This window comes from Mercenaria mercenaria, chromosome 2 (assembly GCF_021730395.1).
Source record: "Mercenaria mercenaria strain notata chromosome 2, MADL_Memer_1, whole genome shotgun sequence".
NCBI lineage: Eukaryota > Metazoa > Mollusca > Bivalvia > Venerida > Veneridae > Mercenaria > Mercenaria mercenaria.
The window spans coordinates 16,023,107-16,036,126 of record NC_069362.1 but is presented as its reverse complement, the minus strand read 5'-3'; the positions used below and the strand labels follow the sequence as shown (position 1 = coordinate 16,036,126).

Sequence of the window (13,020 nt, the reverse complement as noted above, 5' to 3'; positions counted from 1 at the left end):
CGATCCTGATCGAAAATTGTGTTCCCACACAATTCTTTTTCGAATGGTTGTCCACTAATTGTAATTATCGTATCACTTAAATAAAAAACCTTTAAGTTCAACACAAAGATAAAGAAATATTTATTTATTTTACGACTAAATAAGGCCTCAGTACACGGCTGATAGTGTGCTAACAAAATGAAATAAACAATTATCTATGTAGTAAACACACAGTTACTAAATTTGCGCATTACAACACTGATCTTGATGAAGCTGAACATAAGACATAATGTGAGTACACAGTGTGTCCAAGAGCTTGTTTTCTTCCGCTTCTGCCAGCCTGTCGTCCAAAAGAGATGTATCCGGCCAGAGAAGTCTGACCTTTTCTTCATACACGACTCTCAAAAATCCTGTCAACCTTCCTGGGTCACATTTCATAATAAACAAAGGCAATAACGGAACGTTTGAAGAAATTGCCATTTTAACTTCTAAGTTACACCATGAACTTTCCAGAAAGTTTTCCGTTACTACAGCTACAGTCACATGACTTTCTGTAATTGCTTTACGGCAAATTTCATCAATATCTACTCCTGCTAAGAAATGTTTATCATATAGAATAATTAAATGATCTGGATCTTTTACATATTCAGTGTCTTCCAACAGTTTTAATAACTTATTGTTTAATTTTCTGTAAATTTTCTTAAGGACAAATTCGGAATCTTTGGAACAATATGCAAGGAATACGACAAACTTTGGGTTTCTGCGAGGATACTCTTCAATTGACTCACAGTCTTTTAAATGAATTATAACAGGCATGTTTTTCTTGGCAGGAGAATGTTTTCTTTTTCTATAAATCACAACTGCCACGAAAAGCAACGCAACCGCTCCCAATACTCCAGACGTAGCACCCAACAAAGTCATCAAATTACGTTCATCTTCTTCAGCGCAAACATTTTGTACGAATGCATGAGCAATATTTCTACTGATCAGTCTATTTTCACCTTCAAAGCTACAACTGAAGGGTGTTGTTGATACGTTTACATCTTCAGTAAGAGTTAACAGCTCGCAGTCACATTCTAATGCATTATCCTTCAAGTTAATTTCGATATGTCTTCTTAAGTAAGTAAAATGTTGAACGACAGCTACATCTATCACTTTAAGGAGATTCTGTTGAAGATCTACAGACAAAAGATGTACACAAGATGAAAGATCTGTTTCAAACACAGTTAATTTATTCCAAGATATATTCAAATACTCTAAAACTATATTTTCGACGAACATTTTCTTTGGTATGTATGTTAGTTGATTGTGTGAAATATCCAGTTCAGTCAGATTGTTATTTCGGGAGACAAGCTTTTCTATGTGTGCATTACTCATCCTATTAAGGTGAAATCCCGCCAATCGTAAAACTTTCAAAGAAGGCATTGCATAAAACATATTTGGTTTTATTAAGGGACCTCCAAATAAAACTTCCGGATATGACATATCAAATAATTGAAGCTTATTATATCCTGATATAATTCCAAGTTGCTTTGAAAATTTACTTTTTGATAAAGTATGATATAAAATATTATTTTCTTCAATGCAGAAATCTTTACTTAAATCCAAGAAAAAATTGTTGATATCAAAAAATCTTGTCTGTAAAATACGAATACTCTTTCCTGTAATAATACATCCATTTTTTGATATATACTTCCTGGTTGTGTTTTTGGCACTCCGTTTGAATAAACCATGCGGCTCTTCCATCCACTGAATATTGTTATATCCTCTTGTGGAAAATGGCCAGTGGTCAATTGCCATATAAGAAAAGTTGACCAGTGATGTAATAGCAGAAACACAACTACTTGAACCTTGTAACAGAGTACCTGATACATTAAGTGTTTCGAGGTGAGGTAGTAAGTCGAATGGTGCCAACAATGTTGTTAGTTTGGTCCAACTGACGTCTAGAATTTTCAAGGAAGTGTTAGAAAGAAGCTCAAACATCGGTTTTCTGATAACTGCTCCAGGAAGGTCCTCGGTGTTATGGTTACCACTAATATTAAACACCCGTAAATTCGGAGAATTCAACTGAGAAATTCCCTTTGAAACTGAATCAAATGTTAGATTGGAATTACCGGATATTTCTAGAACCTCTAGTCTGTGTAAACTGCGAAAAGCTCCGGGTTCAATGTCCACTACGTTACAGTTGTAAATTCGTAACGTCTTCAGATTAGAAAATAGCAAGAACAGACCGGATGGTATTATGAACGCAGCTGCATTTCCTGATGTTTCAAGATGTTCTATTTCTCCAAAATCTCCATGTATCTTCCCTAGAAAAGATAATCCTTCACCCTGTATTTTCAAAAGTGAACACTGCGAGCCATATTTAGTAGTGGTACAAGGATCTTTTTCACCATATGTATCACCATTTGCACGTTCAAACACGTTACTGTTTGTCGAAAATACACAATTAAAGAAAATTGTGGAAATGAAAAATAAAATAATTTCTTTTGATTTGATATCCATAATGTTTATTAGATCGTATATTACGGGTACACAACATTTAATAACTGATATATTTATCGTCCAATGAAATATTTGTTAACAGATTTTGGTGTAAACTTAAACTTCCTGGTTTAAATAGTGCATTTTCTGACCTGGCAAAAAAAAGAGTACAATAAAAAAAGAGTAGTGCATGCTAGCTATGTCGAGGGAACGACTTAGTTACTCGTGGGAACGAGTTAGCTATGTCGTGGGAACAACTTACTATCTCGTTCCCACGAGATATTAAGCTGTTACCACGACATAGCTATCTCGTTCCCACGAGTTAGTCAACCAATCAAATTTTGTGTTACTGTTGTACTTGGTGGATAGAAACACTTACCAATTAAACTTACAAGGTGGTATCAGTCTACTCTATGCAATTCGGGACCATAGCTAAATAATACTGTTTGGCAACACCAGCAACGTCTTTCCGCGCTGCCCGCTCCAAGGGTAATCACACTTGCTGTGTTCCGAGTTCAGGCTATCGCCCGGTAGGCAGTATCAGACCGTACGCGGGCACTGCACTCCTCCCCGTCCTATTAAAAGGAGGTAGTCCCTAGACCATGGAAGTATACCATGGTGCCTTAGACCATGGAAGTATACCATGGTCTCTTGCTCATAAATATGAGATGTTCCTGGGTTTAATCAGTACTAGTATTGTGTCATTATACCGCCCATAGACGTTAGTAATGTTAGTGGAAGGATAGCGCAAGCTACAGACGGCGCTCAAATTTATGAAGCTTCCCAGGTCATTTAGCGTGCCTGATGTAAAGCACCAATATACGGAACTCTTATCCCAATGTTAGTAATGTCTGGTTAGAGGAGGCTCGAGGGGGCTCGAACTCACGAAATGTTAATTTATTACTGGACCACTGCGTCAGCTCTCAGAATGCTGAAATCACTCTAACGAAAAAGAACTTTGAACGACTAGAGCCTTCAGTTTTAAGGTGATGACCTCCATCAAGTTTGGCAAATAAGTATCTTCTGTGTCACCTTTGAAACAAAAAGTTCTATACGATCATATACATTTGAAATTTAAATCAACAGCAAACACATCAAGAAGATGAAAGTGACATATGCATATCATCAACGACATGAACGAGCCGCCGACCGAGTAAAATGGAAAATGGAGACAATAATCGATATGTCCCTATTAATTTGTGACTGGCAGCAATATGATGGACATATTTTGCATTCTAACACGACCAGCAAATAACCTACATACACATAGAATCAATCCACGGTTATTTTGCGATAACCCATACTCGTGCAAAGGACTGTTTTGACTGTTCCGTATACCGCAACCCCCTCCCCCCACCCCCGCCCTGTTCAATTCTTTTTAGGAATAAAAGTCACGTGACGTTTGTAAATACTAGCGTAAAATAGAGGTATCAGGGTACAACAGCAACAACAAAGTTCGGCTGAAAAATGGCACAAACAAGTAATCTGTTGCGTACGCGAACAATCTCCGAGATTCGGCGTGGTTTTGGGGACTGGAGGGTAACTGATGAAAGGTTTGATGGCCATGTTACACAATATTTGCTGCAATCCTTAGGCAATGGGGAGAATACATGGAGGAAATTTCAACAGCCAAATCCAGGTGCGTAGCAGGAATTGCAGTTCATGTCGCAAAAAGTAGTTACTATTTTTCCTAACACTGTTGTTTCAAGCATGTCGTGTTAGAATCGAAATAACAAGTCCCAAGTGTGAATTATCGTAGTTTAATCCGAATTTTTCGTACTTATGCAAAACAATAAATCACTCAGTCCTACGGCGTTCGTGATATATTCTTACGCATTAGAACTCAAAACACGGGTTATTCTACGATAAACCACACTTGGGAACTTATTATTTCTTAAATGAATGACCATTTGAAATGTTATTTGTACCAATGTGAATAAGCGCAATATTCTGGTCTTCATGACCCAGCCTAGGACTTCCAGAAAAAGAGATAGAGCAAAGAAAAAAACAACAATTAGATGTAAATCAATAACTGACTGGAACTCGTGCAAACGCATACTAGTACGCAATAAAGTGAATAATTCAAAGAAACATGTCAAGGGGTTATTTTTTTTTAGTAATCTTGAGTTTTCCTTAGAAGATGTGAAATCAAATGATCCAGCTTTTTTTTGTGGAAAACTGTACAAATGCTAATTAAAGACAATATTAATAATTGTAAAGGTATACCGACACTTATAGTGGAAAATAATGGTACCGAGTTAAATTACTCATCAGATAAGGAAAAGGCTAATTGTCTAAAAGAATTTTTTACTTCAGTCTTCACTATAGACGAATCTAACACGCAACTGCCGAACTTTATTCCTAAAACCGATAGTGAAATGCTTAATTCAAACTTAATTTTGAATGAAGTTGTAGGGCCAGACGAAATAAGCCGAAACGCGAAATAGTATTTGTATTTTATTTAATCGATCTCTTCACGAAGGTTTCTATCCAAATAAATGGAAATTAGCTTAATAAAATCTGGAAAGTAGATCCCTCGGAAGCACCGAAAACAATGCAAACAGTGAAAATTGCAGACTCGGTTTGATTGAGTCTGTTCATGAGCAGTAATGGAAAATGCAAAACTGCCCACGCCCCCTAGCACCGGCTTAAGCAGTATTCAATCTTCAAATCTAAATGAGTTGAAATCAATGATCCCGAAGGACCAGAAAATATAACAACACTGAGATGAAAGGTGACACGAACGTTCCCTCAAACTATAGACCAATTTCTCTCTCATATATTTCGTTTCTCTCTCATAAATGTCGTAGGAAAAATTATGGAAAGAGTTGTGTTCAAACACATATATAATCACTTGTACTCTAACGAAAATTTAATATATCCGTACAATCCGGATTTCTTTCCAGCCATTCAACAGTCTATCAGCTAATCGACAGCTATCACCAGATCAGTGACTCTTTCGATAAAAACAATCCACGTATATTGTATTTTGCGATATATCCAAAGCATTTGACAGGATTTGGCATTTGGGATTGATATTTAAGTTAAAGCAATATGGAATAAATAACGAAGATGGATTAAAGATTATCTCTCTAACCGTAAACAGTAAGTATTTGTTGAAAATGAAAGTTCTAATGTTTTAAGTATATCAGCGGGTGTTCCCCAAGGCTCTGCCCTTGGTCCTCTGTTATTTCTCACATACCTTAACGATATTGCTTAAGTGTGACAAGGCTGTTTGCCGATGACTTCATCCAACGATATAAGTTATATCGAAACCGTTCGAAACCGTTCCCAATACTGATCTAGAAAAAATCAAAAAAATCAATAAGTGGTCGAAACAATAGCTTGTTAACTTTAACCCTAACAAGACAAAAGTGATGTTCTTCTGCTCTAATCAAGAAAATAAACCCTCAGTCATGTTTAATAATGTCACGGTATAGAACTTGAATATTAAAACGGGGAGAAAGTGTGTAGGCGGCCGGGTAGCTCAGTCGGTAGAGCATCGGAACGGTATTCCGAGACCCCGGGTTCGAGTCCCGGTCTGGCTGCACATTTTTCTCACCCTGTGACATTTGGCGCCCAACGAGGGACCGTGGCATGCTTGCTTGGTCAGTCTTACGACGCTTGCAATATTATGTACCTTCGGAATTTGAGGACGAATTTCCAGTTTGTGAGGGTATATGTCACGGTACGGACTTGGTCACGTTAGGGGAGAAGATGTGTCAGGCAGCCGGTTAGCTCGGTCGGTAGAGCACTCGCCCTGTAAGCGAGGGGTCCCGGGTTCGAGCCCCGGACTGACTGTACATTTTTCTCACCCTGTGACATTTGGCGCCCAACATGGGACCATGACGGCATTACACTAGTTAGTCTCCGACGCCTGTAATTGCTTTTACTCACTCTATGTCGTGAGTAAATCAATTATTCACTAATTTCATGTTCCTAACTACAAAAACAACAAACAAAAATATAGGATACAGGTCTTAGTATTTGACAGCATTCCAATGTACAAAAAATACGAATATATTTGTCTTGCAAATGTCAGACGGTACGATGTTGTGCGATATGTTGACGATCGACCAGTAGAAGTGGGGTAAATGTGGTTATCTTTATCTTTGTACACCACTCAGCCTGAAAACATACTATCAAAATTTAAGGCAAACTTACAATCAGATGTACATGAAAATCTAAACTGTAAAAATGTGCTTTCTATTAGGTCCCGAATGAACCAAATGTAATAACTTGAACTCATCTTATCTAGAATAGTTAAACAGCATATAAGATGGCAATTCTGGTCTCTCTCAGCTTCGTTGAATAACCACAAAATAAGAAAAAATGTGCAGTGTGTAAAACATAACATTCTTTCAAGGTAAAATCAAAAAGACAATGAAAACTAGCTCAAAGAGGATAACGGCAATTTCCATTTGATAACGAAAGAATAACATTGCATGGGAAAAAACAGCATAAAATATATTGATATAGAATTAAATGCGTACTTGTGAATGTTACTTTTCTAAATGTAGATACCGAGTCTGGCATGAAGAATTCAAATGTTCTCATATAATGTTAAATGTATATCTGCCTTCAAAGTTCTAGTAATACATGAATACTCAACAGTAATAATTAACAAGGAACTGTTCATGTCTAAAGACCCTTGAAATATAAGGTACGTAACTGTGAACCTTATTTTCTATCAGAACATAAAGGAGACGTAATGTCTGGCCTGAGGAATCTCTCTAGAACTAAATGATTACTCTTGTTTAAATCACAGTCAAAAAGTCAAATCTGTCTTTGATATTCGAATACAGCTACAAGCCATCAGGAATAACTATTAAGAAACTTGAAATGTCTGTTAGGGTGGGTGGGAGGGAATAAACAAATAATCAAAATACTTGTTATGCTGTCAAATATTCAACCTCGAGTGAAGAATATCAATTAACAACCACTTATATAGTGCACTGAAAACATGAGAAAATCGTGAATTGCAAGCAGAAAACGCGGTAAAATAACTACCGGGAACTGGAGACAAAATAGTTAGCAGACGATGAAAAACGTGAATAATTTTATATATATAAAGTACCCGCTGAAATTCGAGGACGAATTTCAAAATGGTGGGGAAATGTCACGGTATAGAACTTGAATATTAAAACGGGGAGAAAGTGTGTAGGCGGCCGGGTAGCTCAGTCGGTAGAGCATCAGAACGGTATACCGAGGCCCCGGGTTCGAGTCCCGGTCTGGCTGCACATTTTTCTCACCCTGTGACAATAATATTTCACTTGATTTTGTCAAACATCAAAAAAATTTAGGCCTAACACTTTCATCGGATCTAAAATGGCATGACCATATCAATAATATAACAATATCAGCGTCAAAAATTCTTAGTTCAATGCGAGCTTTAAATTTCAAATTTAAACGGTCTACTTTATGTCAGATTTATATATCTTATATGCATCCTTTATTAGAATACGCGTCCACTGTTTGGGACGGATGCACTGCGTATGTAAAACAATCAATTCAATTGAACTACAGTACTAGGCTGCTGGCTTAACTAGATCTGTCTCTATATGTCTAAGAAAGGAAATTGGTTGGGTTTCTCTTTGGGATAGACGCAAAATACAAAAGCTCGTCATTGCATATAAAGCTAAAAATGAACTTTTATCTGAATACTTAGCAAATACCGGTATACTTCCGCCCAAATGTTATTCTTTGAGAAATAATACCAATTATAAAACTTTAGCCAGACGTACTGATTTTAATACATCATTTCTTCCATTTTCTACTGAAGTATGGAATAATCTCGAGCCTGAAATAAGAAATTCTCAGTCTTTAAATATTTTTAAATCAGAATTAAAACAAAAATATAAAGCAACAGAGGTGCCAAAACATTTTCTCTATGATCAGAGGAATTTATCAGTATTACATCCCCGTTTTAGAAACAAATGCAGCAATTTAAATGATGACTTGTTCAGAAATCACCCAAGAGAAGACTCTTACTGTCAGTGTGGTTCGAATACTGAAAACGTTGAACATTGTTTATTCCACTGTTAACTGTTTTTTCCACCGGTGGGCCGGTGATCTAGTGGTAACACGCTTGACTGTCAGTCCAGAGGTCCGGGGTTCGAATCCCGGTCCAGGCACTGGAAATTTCTGAGATGCTCTTGAGTGTCTCCCACCTAACTAGAGGCCTGTACTGGTTCTTCCCAGGAAAGACCGCTTCGCGTGTATCGGTGCTATACACCGGGCACTTTAAGAACCAGACTGTCTATTCGAAAAGAGCTAGGCTAAGTTAGCCGATACGTCTGTATCTGAAAAGTTCTCTCTGTCTGTTATGAGGGCTTGATATCACTCTGTCCCTCTGGTCAGATCGCTCCGTGTCTGTACTAGTAGAGGATGATTTCGCGCCCTGTGTGGCTGCAGTTGCTGTAAAGCGCCTTTGAACGTGTTTATCATGAAAAGGGCGATATATAAATCTGGTATAATAATAATAATAATAATAATAATCATAATAAATAATAATAATAATAAAAACAAAAATTTAAAAGTCAGAGAATTGCTCTATTCCTCGACACAAGACCATATCATCCACCGAATTATCTGGCTGCAAAAACCTACGATACGATGACAACTTAGTCATTTTTGAAGCTGTACAAAAAATTATTAAACTGACAAAACCTTTAAATACAGATTGATTATTCTTATCTCAATATAACACAATTTAACTGTTCCCAGTATTTATAACAACAAACCCTGTAGCTCGCTACTAATACTAGGCGGAATTTAGTAACTTCGGCAGGAAGCCGTGGATAGTGACCAATGGCGATTAGTATCTCAGTACATTCGTTTCAGTAATGTTACTTAATAAATTTGCTTTGTTTACAGTTTACATTCACAAATATGAACTTCTCAAACTAAGATTAAATGACAAATAACATTTAAAATATTACAGATACATGTAAATGATTCTGTGTCGCCATTTTTGCATTTTTCCACTGAGAAGGTCTTAATGTAATGTGGATAGCACTTGTTGCCCAACCTATTAGCTTTTGTATTGTTGTTATTTTATGTATCAACTTGCATGAATATAAGCAATAAAATATAGTTAAATCAAGTCATGACCCAACCAAAAAGACAATTTCCTAATCGTTGTTCCAGAAAACGCATATACTGTAGAACATTCAATGGATGATAGATTCCCATATTATGCAAACACGACGCACGTCTGTATGAATAAATAATGCAACATAAGTATACGGAATCCTGTTCGTGCCACTTAAATTGTCGCCTCGCCAACACGCGACAACGCGATAATTATCTGTTCGCCTTGTCCGAAAACATACTTACATGCGAGATTTAACAATCCTCGCGAGGTTAAGAGGGCGACAATTATCGTCTTGGTTATCGCTTGTCTTTCTTAATTCTCGCATCGTGAAATTGAAATCCAATATACATAGTTGCGCTCGCATTGTCGCATTGTCGCTTTGTCGCCCGGTGATAGGGATTATTTCTTACTACAGCACCGTTGGTGAAATTTTCTGCTGCACCGTTGACAAAGGGATACTACGGAATCCGGTTAGTGTCCCATTGAATGCCGACGAAATATTGACTAAAAAACGAGTATGAAAACAATTTTCTACACGCCATCGGAAAAATTTGCTGAACTTTGCAATTTTTGCTTAAAATATTAGCCGTACAATAAGGAAAAAGTGCTTATGAAATATTTATCTGGGGTAAATAACTGCAAATAAAACTCTTTTTATATAGAAAATGACACTATCTGAAATTCTGTGTCAAAAAGACAATATTATCTGTTCCTTCGTCTGTACGTAATTTAGGATATCAGCTGTATTGCCGTACTTTTCCGTACGGAAAAAGTCCGTGTTTTTCAATAACCTTTAACCTGCTGGACAAGATTGATTCTGCCTTTACGATCAGTGTAGATCATGATTAGCCTGCATATCCGTGCAGTTTGATCATGATCTGCACTGTTCGCCATTCAGTAAGTATCTTTTTGGATAGCACCCTTTTTAACAGTTAATGGTACTGTCCAAATTGAAGGATGGACAAGTTCATTATAGAAATTTAGCAGGGTAAGTGTTAACTTCAAATAATTCTAAAATGTCCAAACACAAGATATTTTTATGAAATAACTTCTATAAATTTAATGTAAATATTGTCTAAACAGACATGTGATTTGTATATTTTGACAAACTACGGTTTCGTCGTGGGACGGTCTAAACATGTACCATTTTTCGTGAAAATATGCATACTTCTTCATATATTAAATATAGGGGTTGGCATTGTCAGAGGAGTCATATCTTCATAACCTGATGTCCTATTTTAATAAATAAATGATACCTTAATGCAAAGGGCAAGCCAGTACCTAGAGAAAACAGGCCAAGTTTGGTTCAAATCCGGTCGACTAGGGGTCAAGGTCATAGGTTAAAGTTCGGTAATATTCTCAAAATATGAACTTTTTAGAGCAGTCAAGGCAGGCACTATCTTCACTGAGTCCAACGACACCATTGGAGCAATTCTCACGGCTCCCCGGTTGGACCAGCTTAGTCTTTGCCAGCACCCTACCGCATATAACAAGTTTGGTCATTTACTGATACCTGTCCTGAGCTCTGATGGCATTATATGGACTTGTAAGTAGCTTAAATGTAAAGCTTAGATACCTACCAACATATTCATATAAGGTATTGGTAGATACCCGGGATTAAGAGTCTCGAACAGCGGTCAAAATCTAACCTAGTGTCATTATAACAATACCGTACCTCCATGTACTACCTCCCCTGACACATATGGCTCACCCAAGTACTTTAACATGGTCTCAATCAATGGATTAAACTTGATTTCCTGAAAAAAAAATCGGAGACAATTTTTTTTATATTAAAGTGTACCTTGTTGAATATTTTCGAAAAAAATATTTTTTGTCTCCGATTTTTGTTGTTGTTCTTTTTTTCTTGCAAGAAAACGAGTTTAATCTATTTCATCGACGGAACTGCCTTCAAAAATAAAATATCTTACCCTAAACTAATATTCTGGGGAGGTGGGGGGATGGTAATGTTTTTTGGGGTGGGTATTTAAAAAAACCTTTGAAAAAATGCGAAAAAATAAAGTTTGGTGTAATAAAAAATATTATTAGTGAGTGCTAGGCACAAACTTTAAAACAAATGAGTGATGAATAAATTTGGACCCTCAACGAAGTGACCTTGACCTGATGAATATATACAAAAATCATGGGGAAAAATCAAATTCTGGTCGGGTTTTATATTTTTTAAGTCCAGTGCTGCAGACATATCATTATAATTACAATATAATGTAGATAAATGTCGTAGCTACAAAATAAGAACATAATGAGGTCACAGGAAATAAGTTAGCAGCTTAGCAGCCTAGCGGTCTAGTGGCGTAAAGTTAGCAGCCTAGCAGCCTATACATTATTTTGTACACTTATTGAAGTCATTGGCACGTCAGAGATATAGAAGCAAACATAGACTTAAATCAGACTGCACGGCTGTTTACCGCACAGCGTTGCTCAACCTGTCATCGAATGAATCGCCATATCCGATGTTTAATGCAGTATTAACGTTCAAATCGGTATAAATGAATAAAACTTTTAAAGCCTAGCGCTCAAGCAATTTGAATTCTGAACCTTAGTAAATCATACAATAAGCCACGCGAATCGCTTACTTAATAAATATGGAATTCCGTTAGGGCCATCGCCTTTGAATGTGTTGATCTGAAAATGCGATACTTGGTAGTACGATGTTGAAAACGCGAAATCACCAAACTACGATAAACGAAAACGCGACAACACGATGATGATAACGCGATAATACGATACTACGATGGTGATATCGCGTTTTCACCATCGTACTGTCGCTTTTTCACCATTTCCGTTATCGTAGTATCGCGTTATCATCATCGTGTTGTCGCGTTTTCGTTATCGTAGTCCGCGTATAGTCAGGGAGAACGTTCCTTACATGACGCCGCGGTTGTTCCGTCTGGTGAACAGAATGGCCGGGAAGCTGATTTTAATGTTAAATGCCACAATATATGTGCAATTTATAATATTATCTTGTCTACAAATGGAAATGAAGTATAATGTAAATATAAGAAATTAAACTATTTTTTTCGGTGTTCATACGAAATGAACGACAGAATAAGATCGGCAAATTAAACATGGATTTGCCGATCCTATTCTGTCGTTCATTTCGCATGAACACCGAAAAAAATCATTTCATTTCTTAAATAATACAATGATGTAACGTCAAAACAACAAAATACGGAAATGTCGTAAAAAGACGTCGCAGCAAACACATGAACGCGTAAAATGCCTCTCAAGAATATCCCTGTGTACACGCACAAAACTGGAGCAGGCAGAAACAGATACCGTGCCATTTAAAAGCGGGAGATAATATTGTTTTGCTCGACATATAAAAGAAATAAAATTTGGATACTTGAAAGCATGTACTAAGATTTTGAAAATCAATTCTGGATACTGCCAAAAAGACTCAATTAAGATGAAGAAGGTGTAATGAGCGGGATTTTCAAAAACAA

General features: G+C 36.9%; 1 protein-coding gene across 1 annotated transcript in view; it reads right to left on the bottom strand.

Annotated features, from left to right (window-relative positions):
• Positions 1-216: 216 nt before the first annotated feature.
• Positions 217-13,020, bottom strand: part of LOC123561989 (toll-like receptor 4) — a 56,843-nt gene continuing 44,039 nt past the window's right edge. Inside the window, exons 2-3 of the mRNA XM_053524618.1 lie at positions 1,653-2,407; positions 217-1,157 (exon numbers count right to left, since the gene is read on the bottom strand). Coding sequence (XP_053380593.1) covers positions 217-1,157; positions 1,653-2,407 — 1,696 coding nt within the window. The remainder of the gene's footprint in view (positions 1,158-1,652; positions 2,408-13,020) is intronic.